At 39.4% G+C, this 18,084-nt stretch overlaps 1 protein-coding gene across 5 annotated transcripts in view; it reads right to left on the bottom strand.

Moving 5' to 3' along the window:
* The window catches only part of LOC102225925 (ras-specific guanine nucleotide-releasing factor 2-like), a 35,502-nt gene that overhangs the window by 8,084 nt on the left and 9,334 nt on the right, over window positions 1-18,084 (bottom strand). For 2 of the 5 annotated variants that reach the window (XM_023338809.1, XM_023338807.1), the window contains 18 exons: window positions 16,667-16,773; window positions 14,276-14,423; window positions 13,917-14,006; window positions 13,585-13,838; window positions 10,757-10,836; window positions 9,914-10,107; window positions 9,146-9,255; window positions 8,407-8,525; window positions 8,162-8,325; window positions 6,653-6,719; window positions 6,176-6,312; window positions 5,981-6,063; window positions 4,795-5,043; window positions 4,520-4,612; window positions 3,542-4,050; window positions 2,554-2,679; window positions 1,734-1,823; window positions 1,176-1,282 (listed from right to left, as the gene is read on the bottom strand). In XM_023338809.1, the coding sequence (XP_023194577.1) occupies window positions 1,176-1,282; window positions 1,734-1,823; window positions 2,554-2,679; window positions 3,542-4,050; window positions 4,520-4,612; window positions 4,795-5,043; window positions 5,981-6,063; window positions 6,176-6,312; window positions 6,653-6,719; window positions 8,162-8,325; window positions 8,407-8,525; window positions 9,146-9,255; window positions 9,914-10,107; window positions 10,757-10,836; window positions 13,585-13,838; window positions 13,917-14,006; window positions 14,276-14,423; window positions 16,667-16,773 (2,727 nt within the window). The remainder of the gene's footprint in view (window positions 1-1,175; window positions 1,283-1,733; window positions 1,824-2,553; window positions 2,680-3,541; window positions 4,051-4,519; window positions 4,613-4,794; window positions 5,044-5,980; window positions 6,064-6,175; window positions 6,313-6,652; window positions 6,720-8,161; window positions 8,326-8,406; window positions 8,526-9,145; window positions 9,256-9,913; window positions 10,108-10,756; window positions 10,837-13,584; window positions 13,839-13,916; window positions 14,007-14,275; window positions 14,424-16,666; window positions 16,774-18,084) is intronic. The other 3 variants (XM_023338808.1, XM_023338811.1, XM_023338810.1) reach the window with 3 other exon arrangements.

Here is an 18,084-nt window from a genome sequence, read left to right as displayed (position 1 = left end):
CATAAGACAAAAGTAAGAGGTTGAGTCTGGCAGCTTAGATAAAAAAAATTCAATACTGTTTGATTGTTTGTTTCACTGTGCTAATCCTTCAAACTGCTGCAGTACAAACCAGGTTGTAGGCCTGTGGCATAAACAATGTTTTCTAAGGTTATAAAGAGTCATTTTAATCACACAATGTGATTTTACTGTGTTTTACTGGAATTTTCTTTTACTCTCTTTTCATCAAGCTACACAGAATCATCCTTAGAAACATGCTAAATATTATTTTTCTCAAAAGATAAATGCTAGTTCAGCCAAAGGTAGCCATTATTAATTCACCTATTTGTAAGCTATAGCTTACAAAATCCCTTCTCCTCATTAACAATTAATATTGTTATTTATGGTGCTCAAGTTAAAGTACATGTTGGAATTAAAATGGATTGATTGAAACAGCAAAACACTTGATTCTGTATGTCTGTATAAGTCGCCATCTAAACACACTCTAAAGCCACCTTGTTGGTATCCCAAAATACTAACTTAGATTCATTATTGTAATAGCTGATAAATAGATTAAGAATCAATTGTCCAAAGGACAATATTGTTTGTATTTGTTTTATTATGTCTGGTGGGCTGGGCACCTGTAAAAGTGTGTGTGACACATGAAAATAAAGACTACTACTACTTTATCAAAATAATGTTTTATCTTCACTTCTGCTTTGTACTGTGAACTGGTTGTTCTCCAGTTGGTCTTAAGCTAATCTTAAGACCAAGAGGACCAGATTAGAGCTAATTTGGTGTCCTCTCCTAAACAAGCCTTAGTGTTCAAGCATAGCCTACATATTAATACTGGAGTGTAATATTACTATAGAGCATTCTTTGAGTTATTTCATGTTGTATTACATATTTTAGTGTTACAATATTATGGTTCAAACTAATCTAAATGAGTTGAAAACCAGTGTTTGTGACAGAAAAGACAGATTTTAGTTTCATCCAACTGGGATGAAACTAAAATCATCCTAGTCTCCTAGTGCTAACTCAGACAAGTGCAGGTTGGACTATCTCTAATACAAGGAAAATCCCCCAAAACAAACCACAGGTTATCTTGTTAAGCATTTCTTTTTGCTAGGATGCATACATTACTAAAGTCTGACTGAAAACAGACTGTGGATATGGACAGTGTTTCCTCTTTGACTCACCTGGGAGTGTTTAGAGACCCAGTGCCGCAGCACATTGAGGACTCTGTTGGTAGCAGCTCTGCGGATGATGAATTCCTTATCACATGATTTCTCAGAGTTACTAAAACCTAGAAGAGCATTAAGTAAAACAAATAAATCAATCCAGATTTGGTTAGCAAACACCTTCTTTGCGAATACTGTTCTTTAGTTTTGTGAAAATGACTTTAATCCAGACACACATATTGAAGAAAACTAAAAACAGATTACTACATTTTTCTAAATTTGAGATTTTGAATTACTATAATAAGGGAAGTAAATTATGCTCTGTTTGTATTTCTTTTTCCATTGGTTCAGGCTTTTAAGCCATCGATTTTAAAAGCAAATGTGCTTTTAAAACAATAAAAGCTCATTAGCTCATTAGAAAACTCCTACACAGACGGCCATTTCCTTCCTGTTATCTTTAAATTACGTTCTGTCGTCCTTTTAGCTGCTGCCCGACACATAATCTAATGGACACCACAAGCGGAGCTCCCTCCCTCTGCTACATCCGCTGTGACCTTAAAGACTGGACGTGCTCACCCTGTGAGCTGCTGTGCCCTGCGGCCGCCGTGGCGATGGCGAACGCCGACGCTGGCGACATGGTGCAGCGAGAGTTCTCCCCCGCTGCCACTACAAGTGACCAGAAACAGTAAAATCTTAATGTTAGATCTGCTCCAACGGCTCTTAAAAATGCAAACACCACTGTTCAGAAGGACAGCAGATCTCATTGTATTGAGCGGTACAAAACTCAATCAACACTATATGTTGTTCTAAACTGCAATGGAAACACTTTTCTTCCACCTCACTAATCACGAGATCAAGAGGAGATGTTACTACTGGCGGAAATGACGAAGAACATGACAGGAAGTGGTAGGAGGATGATGGCGCAGCATGTTTTTAATTGACTTATTGTGTGAACAAACTTATTCACATGTGATTTTAGTTTTGTTTCCTATTTAATGGAAACACCACAATTGTGAAATTGTGATTTTTTGACATTAGTGGATTATCAATAAAGTTTTGCATACATTTGTAATGAAATCATAGCTTTAGAATCAGAGCAAATGTCCAACTAAAAAAAGGAGCTTTTGCAAAGTAGAGAAGGCAAAAATGATCATCCCCATTTATAAAACTGTTAGCATCCAGCTAAACAAGATAAATAGACATAAAATGGTTCTTAGGCAAATTGCAAGTTTTTGCTTCCTCTTTGCAAATTTTGTTGTTTTTCACTCGACTTGTGCAAGACAATGTCACATGTGAAAATGGTTTCACAGTTCTTTATCACAGTCAAACTTCTAGATCTTTGTTAACCGCTGTAAATGTAATACGACAGTGCGGTGTGCTTGTGTAGTTTTACAACCTCCAGACTGTCTGTAGCGGAGATGTCTGGGTGTGGACGGGGAGCGGCAGGGGGACAGGTCCCCCGGCTCGCTGCTGGACGGGGACTCAGGGATGAACTTGTCCAGGGATACTGACTCCAGAACAGCTGTGAGGGAGAAAAGGTCAAACATCCAACATGAGTCCAGGTAACTTCTGACTGATAAATGAGTTTGCAAGGATGATTATTTTAACAATGATCTGAAATGTTTATGTGAACTTTCAGGTAATAAGTTGCTATTTGAAATATCAGCCTTTACATGTCATTGCTCTCTTCTCTTACTCTACCAGGTTCCTGTCTTTTCATGTTCTCTCTCTCCTCTCTTTTTTTGATCTGGTACTCTGCTCCTGTTTTACTAGAGATCACAGACACACGTTCATCTAGAGGCCCGATTATTCCTCTGAAAGAGAAATGCTGACCCCTTCATGTCTTTGCTAGAACACAATAAAAGACAACGTCAAAGTCTGGACTAATATTAGCTGCAAATGAATTATGCAAAAAGAGAACAAAAAAAAAAAAAAATGGAAGATAGAAACCAGGAGAATCAAATGAGCAAAAAATGACAAATGGACAAAAAAGAAACCAAATGAAGGAATGAATGAAAGGAGTGAAAAATAATCTGATGAAGGGAAATATTGGAAAACAGAGGGATGGATGGAGTGATTGATGGACATAAATATTAAACCATGGGATATGGAATGAAGGAGAAAACACTCGACTTCTAGGAGATCGGAAGTCTGGACATAAAAAAACTTTTCCCTTCTTTCATTTTCTATTTCTTACACCTTTTTCCACAGGCCTGGTAAAAACTTAGATTGTATTCCAGACTGTTTATAGGAACACACTCTGTCAGCAGCTTAAAGCAGCATCTACAGCAGCAGTCACAAATATTTGATGTGTTTATTGCATGTAAAGCCGCCTTGTTGAAGAGCTGGAGGAGTGTGAGCGCTAACTGTTAGCGTCTTCCTACCTCTGCGGATGCTGCGCCTCAGCTTCCCACAAAAGGCGTCGATGCGCGGCAGCTCTCCGCTGATGTCGTCCCCTGCGGACGGGCTCAGCTCCGGGGAGCTGGGGCCCCTGCTGAGGTCCAGCGGGGCCCTGGTGGAGGCGGGAGGCGGTGAGGACACCCCGGAGGCCTGTGGGAGGCTGGGGGAGCGCGTGGCGGTGGGCGGGGGCGACGAGAAGCCGAACGGCAGCCGGTAGGAGCCGGGTGGAGGAGAGGAGATGGAGGGACTGTGGCTGGAGGTGGGGGAGTTGGCCGCGGACAGCGGCGGGGTGGTGGACAGGTCCAAAGCCCCGACCTTCACGCCCACCGGCGAGCTCAGGGACAGCTTGCGGCAGTGCACCGGGGAGGAGGTGCGGGACGGGATGGAGATGGGAGGCGGAGAGGAGAACTTGCGACAGAGTCTGGGGGATTTGTTGTTCAGTGAGTCGGATCCCCAGGCGCCCTGGTTGGTGGCGAAGAAAAGCTCCAGAGACCTGAAAGAAACCAGTGTGGTCAGTCCACAGCTCTGACCAGGAGAACCACGAATCATGGTAACACTTCATCTGAAGGAGTGTGCTTTAGACTGACATGATGACTCTGTCATAAACATGACACAACATGACCCGTACTGAACATGAAGGTGTTTGCATAAATGTTTAACACTGCTGTCATGAAATGGATTTCAATAAATAATGACACTTTTAATGCAACGTTGCATTAAAATGTGAATTAAAAGTATCATTATTGACTGAATAATGCAAAGTTGACACTTTTAGTTCAAAGTGGCGTTAAAAGCATTAACTTTGTATTTAAGGTGTCATTATTTACCGTATGCCACTTCATGACAACACTCATAAATACTGATGAAGACTCCTTCATGTTTATGACGGCTTCATCATGCCAGTCTTATGCACACCCCTTCAAATAAACTGTTCTCCCCCAAAGCCTACTGATGGTATTTACTTGGACTGGTCCAAAGCCAGCTGTGTGATCTTGAGACTGTAGTCGGGACAGAGGGACATGATGGACAGACGGTCGTATGAGTGCTGCTCGATCCTGAAGCGGTGGCAGCAGTGTGAGGAAGATGAAGGAGGGGGAAGTGAAGAAGAAAAGATGGAGTGAATGACAGGATGAAGTGTTAGACGTGAGAAGGACAGAGACACAGTGAGGACCGATGAACGGGGTGGAGTCTGGGGTCAGTGGGAGGAGCATCGTCTGTGTTTTTAAGTCTTGTATACCTCACAGGAATGGAGGTGAAGGGTTTCTTGTAGATGTCGGCCAGTTTGTCGATGACCACGGCGGCCGTGGTGAAGATCCGGTACGTGTGGAGGAAGGTGTTGAGGAAGTCGATGGAGAGGAAGCGCAGGTCGGTGAGGCGCTCCAGCAGCCGCTCCACGCTGGCGTATCTGATCTGAGGGACCTTGCAGGAGTTGAGCGTCTTGCTGAAGCAAATGTCGACGTCGTCTTTATGCAGTCTGGCGTCGGACCTTGGAGGAAAAACAACAAAATTTGACCTAAATCCTTGTGTCTTTTATAGAGGACAAAGTTAGGACAGATTATTTCTTACTGTCCAGTTTGGACGATTCGTCTGTTTTATTATCAGGCACTGATTTAGAATAAGCAGCTCAGAAATCCTAAATTTGTCTTAAAGAGAGAAACTCGTTAAAACCTATGAGAGCCATATATTATTTACTTTAACTTCATGAATATTCAGCACTTTATTTTGGTCTATCAAATAAAATCCTAATAAACCAAAATGACAAAATGTGAAAAAGTTGAAGGGATATATAAAAGTGGTCATTTATCAAGTCGTTTATCATGATACATTTTTATCATGACTCTTATTATGATATGAATTTTGATTTTTCATTGACAAATTCCAATTCATAATGTTAAAAAAAACTGTCCGTATTGTTAGTTTTCTTCAATATTTGTTCAACAAGAATATCAATAAATATCAATAAACTTGAAAATATGATTAAATGCAGTTACTCTGTGCAGTAGTGAAACAAATCACATTTTATATGTGACTGGTGTCCTAAAGAAAAAGTGGGAATGTTTTTCTAGAGCAGGATTTGTGTTTGTGGGGCTATAATTGCTGTGACACACAGTCAGAAATAATTCTTATAGTCACTTTTAGTGTTTTCACAACAGTACCACAAAATATCACGATAAAACTTTAAGTTTATACTGTATCGCCCAGCCCTACTGATATGAATACTTTTCCAAGGCATTATCTGTCCATTGTAAGACGGAAAATCATCCAACTTTCCCACAGTTATGCAACTAAAACATAACAAAACTTTATTGTTTAAAATGTTCTTCTCATTGACTTAATGAATCCACCATGATGTGTTGCTGTGAGTTCTGTAAATCTGCAAATGTAAGACTTTAAGCACAGTTAGAATGAGATAATTTCCTCACTTGATCATGTGGGGCACAGACACTTTAGAGTTCTCCTCAAACACGCTGGTCATCAGGCCGTTACAGCGGATGTTATCGATGCACTGAAGTGGAAAGAAAACACACACGCAGAAAAAAACAAGGATAAAAGCTTCTTTTAGAAGAGCAGCTAATGCCTGCCATAGCAGCTTTGAGTTCCTCTGAGTCGGTCTGTACCTGGCTGATGTCGCTGGTCCAGGCAGCCTTCTCCTGGCGGGAAGGAGCTAGGAGAACAACGGAGAAGCTCTGACCATCGGGGGGCTCCACCACAATTTTAAACTCCAGGTGACTGAAGCCTTGACCTGCAGCGTTGTCTGAAAACGCAACAGGAAACCAAAACACTTTCATTCTGCTCAGCTGACCTGAAATTGACCTTGTATTGACCTGTAAGCTGCCTAAATGGCTTTGTTGCATTTAATCTAAACTGTAAAAAAACATATTTTCTATCGTACCTATGAACTTTCTCATTGATATTTGTCGTTTTTTCTAGCTGGTGTTTCTTACATGCTTCTTCCACCAAACTTTTTTCACTGTTGAATTATGCAAAAGTGTCTTTGTAGAAATCTGACATTCAGTGGTTAGGCAACCACTGAACTTGAGAATTACCTTCGAATGAATTTTAATAATTAGTAAAGATTGCAACAGGATACTCACAATCTTCATCACTGGCATCTAGTTCCTCAATCAGAGTGCACTCAATCAGAGACAGCGTTCCTCCCTGCTGTTAGGAAGAAAAATAACAAATTAAAGCCTTACCAGTGAAAGATATTAGACACAAATCTAAACTCAGCGGAAATACTTTATTTTTAGTCTTATTATGCCAGAAGAAATATTTTCTGTCATAATTATGAGGGAATTTTGTAGATATAGTTGTACCTTCAAGGTCAAATACAAATATATTATTTATATGACTTATCCCCTAGTGTACAGGGATATATCCTGAACTGTGATGTCAGTAACGCGTTACTAAGTAATGTCGGACCCCTTTTTTCAGTAACGAGTAATCTAACGCGTTGCTATTTCAAATCCAGTAGTCAGACTGCAGTTACTTATCGAAATCACTGTGCGTTACTTTTTTTTGGTAATTTAATTTAATTTTATTTCCTTTCCTTTATTTCCTGTTGTAACCATTAAACTCCCCTTCAGTTCAACCATATAAATGGAGACACATTGTTGATGTTATCATTATAAAATAACTTGCAATTAAGCATTGGCAAAGATCATTGTAATTTTCACAGGTGGCAGAGCGTTGTTTGTTAGCAGCTGCTTAAAGTAACTAAAAAGGTTACTTTTAATGTAACTTAGTTATTTTCCTAATCAAATAATCAGTAATCTAACTATCCTGCCATCACTGATCCTGAACAGATTTAAACTGACCAAAACTGTATTAAGACAATTTCAGATTAGCAGATTTAATGTCTTAATTTTCAGATTTGTAAAACGCAGAGCAGGATTTGTCCCATTTCCGTTACACAGATTTTTGTCTATATTCCGCTAATGTCAAAAAAACACAATTTTTGCAATTGTTTCCATTCAAGTCATTAAAGTCATGGCAGCAGTAAACAGTTACATTAGATATATTCACAATTCAGCCATGACGCTACTGTTCATCATCTATAAGCCAATCAGAGGCGACGTCAGTATCTTATCAGGAGTTTGAGCGACAAGCTCCGCCTACTCGGGAGCGGCTACTTATGCGGCGTTTTGGAGAAATTGTAATCTGTGATTTTACAGAAGCGTTATGGATTCAAACACGTTGGAATGACACACAACTGACGCTGTGAGAGCTCTGAACAACGTCTGGAAACAAAAAACTGAAACAATCCATTTTGTTTCTGCCAGTAGGAACATCCAGTTGCTGATCATGTGACTGGTGTGATGTGAAAAAAGTGTTTCCATTGCAGTTCTGCAACACACATCTACTTCGACACGGCCGAAAAGCAATCTCATCATTTTTATTCGAAACAATGATTTTTTTTCTTTTTTCGAAATGCCATGTTTCCATTAAACAGATTTATTTTCATAATTTCAATTTTATGGTTAATGGCAACGCAGTGTTTGTCTTCACAGGCCTGCCATTTTTGCAAAACTTGTAACTCTAGAGTCTGTGTAGAAACTGCTGTACTTGAACACACTCAGATTGTAGATAGTGAGACGTTTTACCTTCAGCAGGTGCAGCTTCCCTCCGGAGGTCCGTGTACAGATGAGGAAGTGCTTGGTGAACAGGAAGCACTGCCTCTCTCCTTCCTTCCTCAGTGAGAGCGAACCCAGACGCACCTTACTGAGCATGCCCCGTTCGCTGCTGGATGGCAGCTGGATGAGAGAACCTGATCATGGAGGAGAGAAGTCGTGAAAGAGTGCAGGAAGGTGGGATGGCTGAAAGAAAGCCGAGAAAGCAGGAAGGCTGCCTTGTCTGACGAAGGTCTGGCTCGTGTCTAACAAAATGTCGCAGCCTTTATCGATCATCCTTTCAATGGCCAGATTTTTCCTGATGTTCTCCGTGTCGCTCACCTCGTCGTGCATCATTCTGAAAACACAAGGAGCAGAGGTCAGTGTGTGTGTGTGTGTGTGTGTGTCGCTGTGTACCGGGCTAGTTCAGAGGTCTGGGACCTGTACGACCCAAACGGACGGTTTTACCCTCAGTTCAGCGGAATGAAATTTATTGGGAGCCACAAACGTTACAGGACCTTCTGAAGAAAAAAAAACTTATCATTTGTACAAAGGTACTCATAGCTTAAGTATCATTCTTTTGTGAAAATTCAATGTAATTATTCCATAAGAATGAGTGAAAAAATATAGAAAAAAACCTGCATCTATAAGAGACATAGATTTATTGTATTTCTAAAAAAAAACATGTAATTCCTCATAACGGTGTAAATTCCTATTAATGATGTTTAAAAAACGTCTAAAAATAACTTTTTATATTTTCTCTGCAGTTTATTACAGCATCAATAAATACGAAAATATGACGATTAAATATTTGTGCAGCTTTCACTGCAGTGCATTCTTTGAGTTTCTCACTAAGAACCAACATGCAACTAAATGAATCTGTTCTTGTGCATTTAGTATGTACATACAGAAAAATGATATTTAGTGTCACTGACTCGTCATTTTCATTATTGTTTTTCTTCACAGTCTCATTCTTACTTTGACAACTCCTCCAGTTTGGACTTGGCGAACTCCAGGCTCTTGCGCTCCACATGCTCATGGGGCGTGTGCGCCAGCAGCTCATGGAGGGTGATGATGTATCGAGGAATCTAGCATTTCAAAAAATATGTGTCATAAATAAGATATTGACATATTGAATACTAAGACATAAACGCGTGATTAGAATGTGTGGTGAAAACTGAGACTTTAAACCTGAGTTTCTTAAGGTTTTAATATTTAACAATCTGAAATTTTATCAGTTTAAAATCACCAATTGTCTTGAAAGGACATTTTTAAATATGTTAAGAGCAAATTCTTTTGTAATTTGTGACACAATTACTTTAATTTTATCAACACATTCTACCAAGAGCTCATCTGTCTATAAATGATTTATTGGGCTGTAAAGTTCTACACGCTCCAAGTGTTTTGAAACACAAATCTAAATAACATGTAATGATTTTTTTCAGTCATAGAATATGTAGACGTCTAGATATTCAGACTTCTAGATAAATGGCTGCAGCAGCCCAGCTGCGTTAGTTTGCACAGTCTGAAGCCAAAAGCTGACGCATCGTTTGAATCAATTGAAGTTTTTCAAACGTACTCAAAATAAAAGCCTTCTGATTTCCCATTCACCTTCATTACAATCTACATTTGAAGCTGATGAAACGGTACATCGTGGTCGCAGTTTCCATATGGCAACTGGAACTAAACCTGGACCTTGAAAACAAAGCAATTTATAGCATAATTAGTACATAAAGTGTTTGGCACCTGGAACATGGGGTACGTGAGGAAGGTTTCCAGCATGCGGCCCTCACAGCCAGCGTTGGATTCGTACTGTTTGAGCAGCTTGTCAAAGTCTCGGTTCTGCTTGCAGTTGGCCAGCACCTGCAGGCTGTACTGGTGGTTCCGCACGAACTCCTGGTAAATGTTGAGCATGGGCAGCAGGATGTCGAACAGGTCAGCTGGGAGGAAAACGCACATCGACTCACATTAACGTATCCAAAGAGACAGACTGAAACAACAGCTTCTAGTTCAGACACTTACAGGTAATAAATGGATGTTTTTGATGTGGTTATGCTACAGTGACTCCACGTAATAATAATAATAATAATAAATTTTATTTATCACATATTTACATTTAGAGAAATTTTAAAGTGCTACAATCAATAAAACAATTAACATAGAACAGCAGCAAAAATCCTAAAATATAGATTTAAACATTAAAAGATTAGAAAAAGACTTGTTAATCAAGAGAAATTTGTAAGAAATATTTAGAATATTGAGTTTTTTAGGCCTGTTTTGAATGTATGTAACTGTAAATAACTCGTTTGAAATTCAATTATTTGTTTGGAAATTACTTTCCTGGAATGAATTCTTATCTGCTTAGCGACTGAAAGGTGAAACTGCACTGTAAAGACAATAACTTTCATCAAACACAAAATCCACTCATAAACTGCATCATCATACAGAAGCATGATGATGCATTATTTATACAGATGTAGATTACATTTTTGTTGATGTTTTTCATGTTAGGAGCTGTGATCTGAGAGTTGGTACAGTTGGTACAGGTATAGAGGTTTAAATGTGACCACTGAATGAATCGGTACCCACCCAGAACCAACGTTGGCCAGTTGGCGATGCGAGCCTTCAGGCCCTGGTGGAAGATCTCGTGCAGAAACATGATGGTCTCACTGCACACAGAGAACCAATCTGAGGATGCTTCATTCAGGAGACGAAACAAAATACTGACACTGTGAGCTGTGACGCATTTTAAGACGCGCACTCTACAGAAGACCAGGGCTGCAGATAACAATTATTTTAGCGATGTCGATTATTCTAACGATTATTTGATCAGACAGGTAAAAGAATTGGCGCATTCTGCAGATTTGTTGCTCGGCCACTTAAACTTATTTTATACAAGATTAGGAATACATAAAACATGCCGATAAACAAAAAATTCAATTCTGTTTTTTAAATAGAAAACCAGACACTTTATTGCTTAAATTTCAGTAACATTCTATGTAAGCTTGATCACTTGTAGCAAAGGATGCATCTGCAGATAATAAGTACATTGTGTGAAAGGTTCAGGCCTTTCTGGTGGACTTAACATCACTACAGTGTAGGACTGATCTGTTGACTTTAGTTTGATTAACTGATTAATAATGGCGTACCTAAAGATGCTTAATAGATTTTTTTTCTTTATTCTAAATTTGTACCTGGTGAAGGTAAAACTCTGACACGAGCTATGGGGAGAACGTTACAGACTTATAAGATTTATTTGATCTTTAATGCTAAATGAATATATTTTTGGTCAGTTTTGTCTTAATTACAGCTCTGACTGTGTTGTTCTTTCAGTAAATTGACTTTTTAAAAGTCTAAATACTCCAGTTAAGAATTAATCAGTAATTAAACTAATTATTAATCCGGTTAATTGGTTCAGCCATGCAAAAGACAATCCATGTTTTAACATGCATAAATATTCTTATAATCCACAAGCATGACTATTTACATATTTCATTTTTTACAAACCAAATAAAAAGGGGAGAGAAATGGTATTTATGCCTTTACATTGATTTATAACATTTAATTGAATAATTAGCTGTCTGGAAGAGTAAACAAAGGAGTCTAGAAATGCACAGAGAAATCAGATATAGACTACAATCAGCTCACTTTTGGTCCAGTCCACTCATAAACGGTAACAGAAACTGAAAAATGGGATCTTCATTATCAGGAGGCTGTTTGTCCAGGTTTCTATAACAGAGTAACAGAATTTGGCACCTCATTTTGCCGAAACTAAAACTGGCATGTCAAAGCACAGACGTCTTCAAAAGTATCAGGTACTTTGGAGCAGCTATGAATCATCTGATCACCTCTGTGGGATGAAACAGCAACAATCAAAGCTCTCAAACCGAGAGTCAGAAATGATCTGTGGGAAAATTCACTGGGAATTAGAACAAGAAAAGAAGAGGCGGAAACATTTCCTCCCACTTCAGTGTCTGTTACTGACACACCGGCTCAACAGTGAAACACCATCTGATCAGATTCAACTGAAAGAAAACGTGAACTCACAGCTTACTGTTGGCAACATGCTAACAGATATGTTAGCATGTGTGTTCAGTAGAAGAAGAAATAGACTTTATTGTCCCACAGTGGGAGAGTTCAGGATGGATACTCAGTTTGAAGAACATCCATCAGATGTGAAACCTATTGGAAATTTTTGATGAGACAAAATCCAAAGTGGGATTAATTTGACTAATTATTTTATCAGTTATCAGTATGTAATTGTTAAATATTACTTTGCATCAAATGTCTTCTTGTCTTTCGTCTCAGGCTTAAAACTGTTAAAAGATTAGCAAGTTGACTTCATCTCTCCTAGAGGCCTAAATGCACTGAGTTTCCAAAATATAACTGCCTGACCGATATTTATGTTAACAATCATTGAACATGTGTACCTATTATAGTGGCCAGTCAGTGTAGGTTTCTGTTTAATCACATGACCACATGGAGCTTAGGTCACCGTATAACATCACTGAATAGACGGGTCAGAATATCATCAAACTGTATTATGTGTTTTCCAGCCTCTCAGAATCATTTTATAGCACAATCAAGTAACTATCTTACCTCAAGTTGTTATAAAGATGAATATATAAAATATGACTTAGAAGAAATTTGACGCTGTAGTTTATTGCCTTGAAATTGGGCCTCTGTCTCTTTAAAAACTCCTGCTTTTTCTGAAGCTCCACCTTCAGGAAGTCATCACAACGTGGCTCCTCTATTAACCTTTTAACAACGATTTTACCAGCGTTGCTCTGAGAAGTAACTCCAATAATGAGCTCAGCAGATGTGCAGTTCCACCAGGTGTTTGCTAATTACTGCTGGCTAGTCTGAAGGAGCTGAATGGGGGATGGGAGAAAGGGGTGTCGTCGAAGGCGGAACTTGATCCCATCAGGCACTTTTGCAGCTGAATGGTTACCATGGGACATTAAAGATTTTATCAAGCAACCATGAAAGAATCAAAGCAACACTGCAGGAATGTTTTTGGTGATGGAATGACATTATAACATGACGTAAAGGTTAAAAAAATTCTACTTTACTTAAGACTGTCCCATTAAGGATACTGCATAAGGATATTTTAAGGATACCTGCTGCTTTGGATTTTATTTATAGGTATCACAGTAACTTGTAAAATTTGTATTTGGAAAAAAAAGAGAGAGAATGCCTTCCTTTTCTTTACATTTTTACACTATTTTGTGTTAATGTATCACATAAAATCCCAATAAGTTGGTTGTAGTTGCAATGGGACAAAACATGGAAAAGTTCAGTTGGGGGAGAATACTTTTGTAAGCTTGTATGATGGTCTGTTTGAACACCTAGCATTGTGAGCTTAAATGTTTTGTGTACATTTCCCTCTCACACAGAGCAAGAGGAGGATTTATTACCTGTTGAGGAAGATGCTGCTGACGTCGTCGTGGTTTATGGGAGGCTTCTTGGAGCTGGCGGCCATGCGCAGCGGCCTGAGGAAGCAGTTGACCAGAATGGAGAGCTGGTGAACGTACTCCGTCTCTGCTTCCACCATGTTGAACACGATCTGGTTCCTCTTCCTCATGCTCTCTGCGTGAGGCGAGCAGATGTAGTCCTGGACGATGATCTTCCACTTCCTCCGGCACAACCAGCCACGCATGAAACTTTGCACCTGCAGTGGTCACACAACAACCCCGTCATGGGCTCCCATGCTCTCCGTCCATTGTCGCCGCTTTGACGATGCTTTTACCTTTTTAATCTTTTTGATGTCTGGGTCCTCCTCTTCTTGGTTGCCCTGAAACGGCAGCATCCTCTCCTTGGCTTTGTTCAACACCACAATCTACCACGACAACAGCATCTATGTGAGCGCGCTGGTGCAAAGCATCAAATATTCATAAAACTTTGGACAAAAATAAGCATCTAGATAGGTAAGTAATGAGCTCTGGAATCCTTGGAGCCCTGCTGTGCTTTAATTCAACAGAAGTGTCTTCTTCATCATGCCTGGGGGCGTTTGCACGCGTTGATCTAAATGTGCTCCATCTGAGGGTTGGGTCCCAGTGTTCATTTAAGTATGCATGCGCACGCAGATGTGGAGGCGCTCATGCGTACCTCGGCTTTGAGCCGCTCGATCTCCGTGTCCTGGTCCTCCAGCTGAGTGCGCAGCTGATTGGCTGCAATCTTCTCCGTCTCCAGGATCTGGACCAGGTGGATGTACTTCTGCATCAGGATCTCGCGCTCGATCATAATGTCAGAGTAGCTGGAAGGCAGAACGTGGAAAGGGTAGGGGTTCGGATATGTGCTTGTGAACAAACATGGGTGCGATAACAGGTAAACGGGGGGCGGGGAGATGTTTGAGGTGTTCGCTGCCGTCGTTAAAAAAATAAGAGAGGCATCTGCAGGAAGGAGAGCGCTGAGAGGAAATAGAGGTCGAGTGTGTGATGTAACCAACGAGGTAAAACAGCGCTAGTGTGACCTAAATGTGAACCGCTGCGAGCACTGAGCACCCAGACACGCTCGCTCGCTTGGATGTGGTAGCTGTGTCCAGTGTGTTTCACCAGCACAAAGAAAAGGGAAGCAAAGACGAGTTTGATTTAACGAGAATCTTTAAACTGAACGCTCAGTAGTTGGCGACTTTAACTGATGAGGAAAAGATGCTTGACAAGTTTACTAGTCTGCTCATCTATTTCTCAGCAGATTTGTTAAAATCATAATCTGAAAAGCCTGACCTTTTATTTTTTGCTCCAGTTTAGTGCATGTCTCTTCCAGCTTTGCACACCTGAGCTGAAATTGTTGCCTATTTTTCTCTGCAAAACAGCTCAATATCAAAGCCATTTCACTTCGTTCTGACTGCTTGTGGTTGTATTTGCAGGTAAGGCCAAAATTATACTGGCAGATTTAGATATAAAAGTATTTTTTTCACCCCAGAAGCTAGTTTTCTGATAGGAAATAAAGCAGATATTTTCCAAAAGATAACAAAAAAAAGTGAAGCGAGTATCAATTGTTCTGAGTGAAGTTTTATTAGTTAGTTTTTTTTAAACTATTCTTACTCTTTTTCAATAATCAGTGGAAACATTATTGAGGACATTAAAGCAAGCAAAATTTATTCTAGTTGCTGATCATCTTACTGCACGTTTCCACTTTTGATCATTTGTTTGATAATTCATCTTTGAGATCTGATGAAATGTTTAATCATCTCCTTGCCATCACGCCGTGGCGACTGCTGACAGTGGATAAACAGTTTTCGTGGAACATTAAGTTATTTCTCCACCACTAGTGGTTTTAGGAGCTGCACACGAGCCTGACTGACAGCGCTAAGACCCTCCTCCTGGCTCTGATTGGTTGTTCTTGACCGGGAGTGCTGCATTTTGTCAGACGGCAATAATAGCTCTGGCAGGAGGTGGGGGAGCTCGATATTTTCACAGATTATCTGTCTCCTATTGTATTGTCACAACATGGTGACAGTTTTAAAAACATATGTAAAGAACATATTTTTTGTAAAAGTTGCATTCAGTAGCTTTAAGAAAGTTATGGATTAATGATGTATGATTTAGTGGCCAGTCGGCAACAGGATTTCCAAGAGTAAATAAGAATCAGAAATCATTCGATAGAGGAAGTCTCAGTAGTTATAAAATGTATTATTAAAACCTGCTGCTTTTCCTCAGCAAACAATAGGATGGGTCCTCTGTTATTATTTTAAAAAGAAAGGTACTCGGAGTCTCCTGACAGATTTCATGTGTAGTGCTGACGTCGATGCTGCGCTGCTTCTTTTTTTTTTTTTGGGTCAAAACTAACAGCTGTGAGGGATTGCTGAAGCGAGGCAACGGTGGACAGTTTTCCCCCCGGATCAGGGTCAGAAAATACCGCGTTGTAAGGCAAAACTGACCGCTGATCACTCTGCATTAAAAAGATCTGCTCAGTCTAGAAAAGCCCCGTCTCTTCTGTGCAACTGTGCACGACAGATCAACTGTGCCGCCGGTTTAAATCTCCTTAAATGCTGGTCATGATCTTGTGGTATTTGATGTTCTGTGTGAGCGCTCAGTCATTAATCTCACAACACACACAGTTCAGATTCAGACGGTGACACGGTTTACAGCGGCACAGCGGCCATTTTTCTGAGAAGTCCTGAGCTCAGTCATTACGGGGTGAAAACATTTTTTCTGATTTAGAAGCAGAACGACTCTATATCCCACCACGAACATATTCCTGTACGTTTTGTGATAATCATTCTGTGTTGACTAATTATTTTCTTAAGACCACAATGTGAACTTAAAGTTGCTGCTTGCTTTGACTATAGTCTACAAAGACATCTACATTTATTAGAAATTTAGCATGAAACTGACCTTATAATAATTTCCCTATCTTAGACTCTGAAAACGGTAAAATTAATAATGAGGGAAATAAGTCCAGTACCGAAATGAACCACAAAAAAAATGTTTTTTTTCCTCTATCCTGAACAACAACAACAAAAAAACCGTGCCTGAACCGTGTGTCTATTTGTACCTGGCCTGCTGGATGCACTCCACCCACTCGTTGCAGTCCGACTCATCCTCTGACCGCAGCTCCAGAGGTTTCTGACCTTCATGACCAAAAATGACCAGGAAGTAGTGCTGCGTTTAACAGAAACAAACAACCAATCAAAACCACTAATTAAATCTTCATCTGCCTGATAATAAATGGCAGACGCTAACAAAAAACAGTCCATTTAAATTATAAAAATGATTACAGTGAACACCAAAGCACAAGTAACAAGGCAATAGAAAAAAAGAAAAGTCTGAAAGCTAATTTAAAACCAGCAGTGGATTGATTACAGTTTCCTGGCCGATCATCGACCTTTAAAAAAACTGATCTTCTGATTTTGGCAGATGCAAATTTTTTTTTGTCTGAAAAGTTGTTAAATTTATTGACAAAGCTGCAAAGTTGCCAACACGGCGGAGACTACAGATAACCACAGAGGTGCGACATAACCGCAGCGCTAAAGGGGCAGTGGATGGTTTTCAGACCTTTCCTGAGGAGAATAAGATCTGTTTCTCGTTGAAGGCCAATCGGCGATCCTCCAAAATTAAGGAAATTGCCTCCAATTTATTGGTACATGACAACAAAAATGTACAGAAACACAAGGACTAAAAATAAGAAGTCACAGTAAAAACCAAATGACACATTTGGATTCCAGATCTTTTTCAGGCTCAAAATCAACAGGACTTTTTTGTAAAGTAAAAATCTTGATGTGATCACAGTCTGACCAAAGGATTTATGAAGTGAAACACTTAAAACATTATTTTAAAGTCAGTAAAGTTTTAAATCTCTAAAGTCTCTGCGTGAGCTGGAATGTTTTAGTGTTAAAAACATCTAAGACGTTTTTATACCAAACTACTTCACTGCAAGTTTGAAGCCAGCTTGTTTTAGAACCAATGCGTCAGAACAGCAACAATTTGAAATAAAATCTAAGTAACCACAATTCATCTTTTTTTTGTTTTGTTTTGCTTCTGGCTCTAGGACTTTAAAACAATAATATTAATGGGACACATTTTGGTCTAAAAGCAAAATTGTATAGTTAGGCCTGTTGCAATAAGCAATAAATCAATGAACCAAAAAAACAAGTTCAATAATTTCCACTTGAATGATTTATCGTTTCTCTCTTTTCTCTCTTTCAACCGAAAACTGGATGATAAAAGTCTTCAGTCTGACGATTTGGTCTCAACCAGGCCTTTTTGAAGGACAGTTGTGTTTACAGATACTTCATCATTTTATTTGTTGTTTCTGTTTGGTTATTTATTTTGGAGATTTAAAATGTCTTCTAGTTCCAGTCTTAAATATTCAGTAGAATTTAAAGTTTATTGGTCTTTGAGAACGTGTTCTTGCTTTATTTTGCGATTACCATTATATTACTTGAAAATTGTCTCACACCAACATAATTATCT

This window comes from Xiphophorus maculatus, chromosome 8 (assembly GCF_002775205.1).
Source record: "Xiphophorus maculatus strain JP 163 A chromosome 8, X_maculatus-5.0-male, whole genome shotgun sequence".
Classification (NCBI taxonomy): Eukaryota; Metazoa; Chordata; class Actinopteri; order Cyprinodontiformes; family Poeciliidae; genus Xiphophorus; species Xiphophorus maculatus.
The sequence above is the reverse complement of the archived record's forward strand: the minus strand, read 5'-3'. Positions and strand labels throughout refer to the sequence as shown.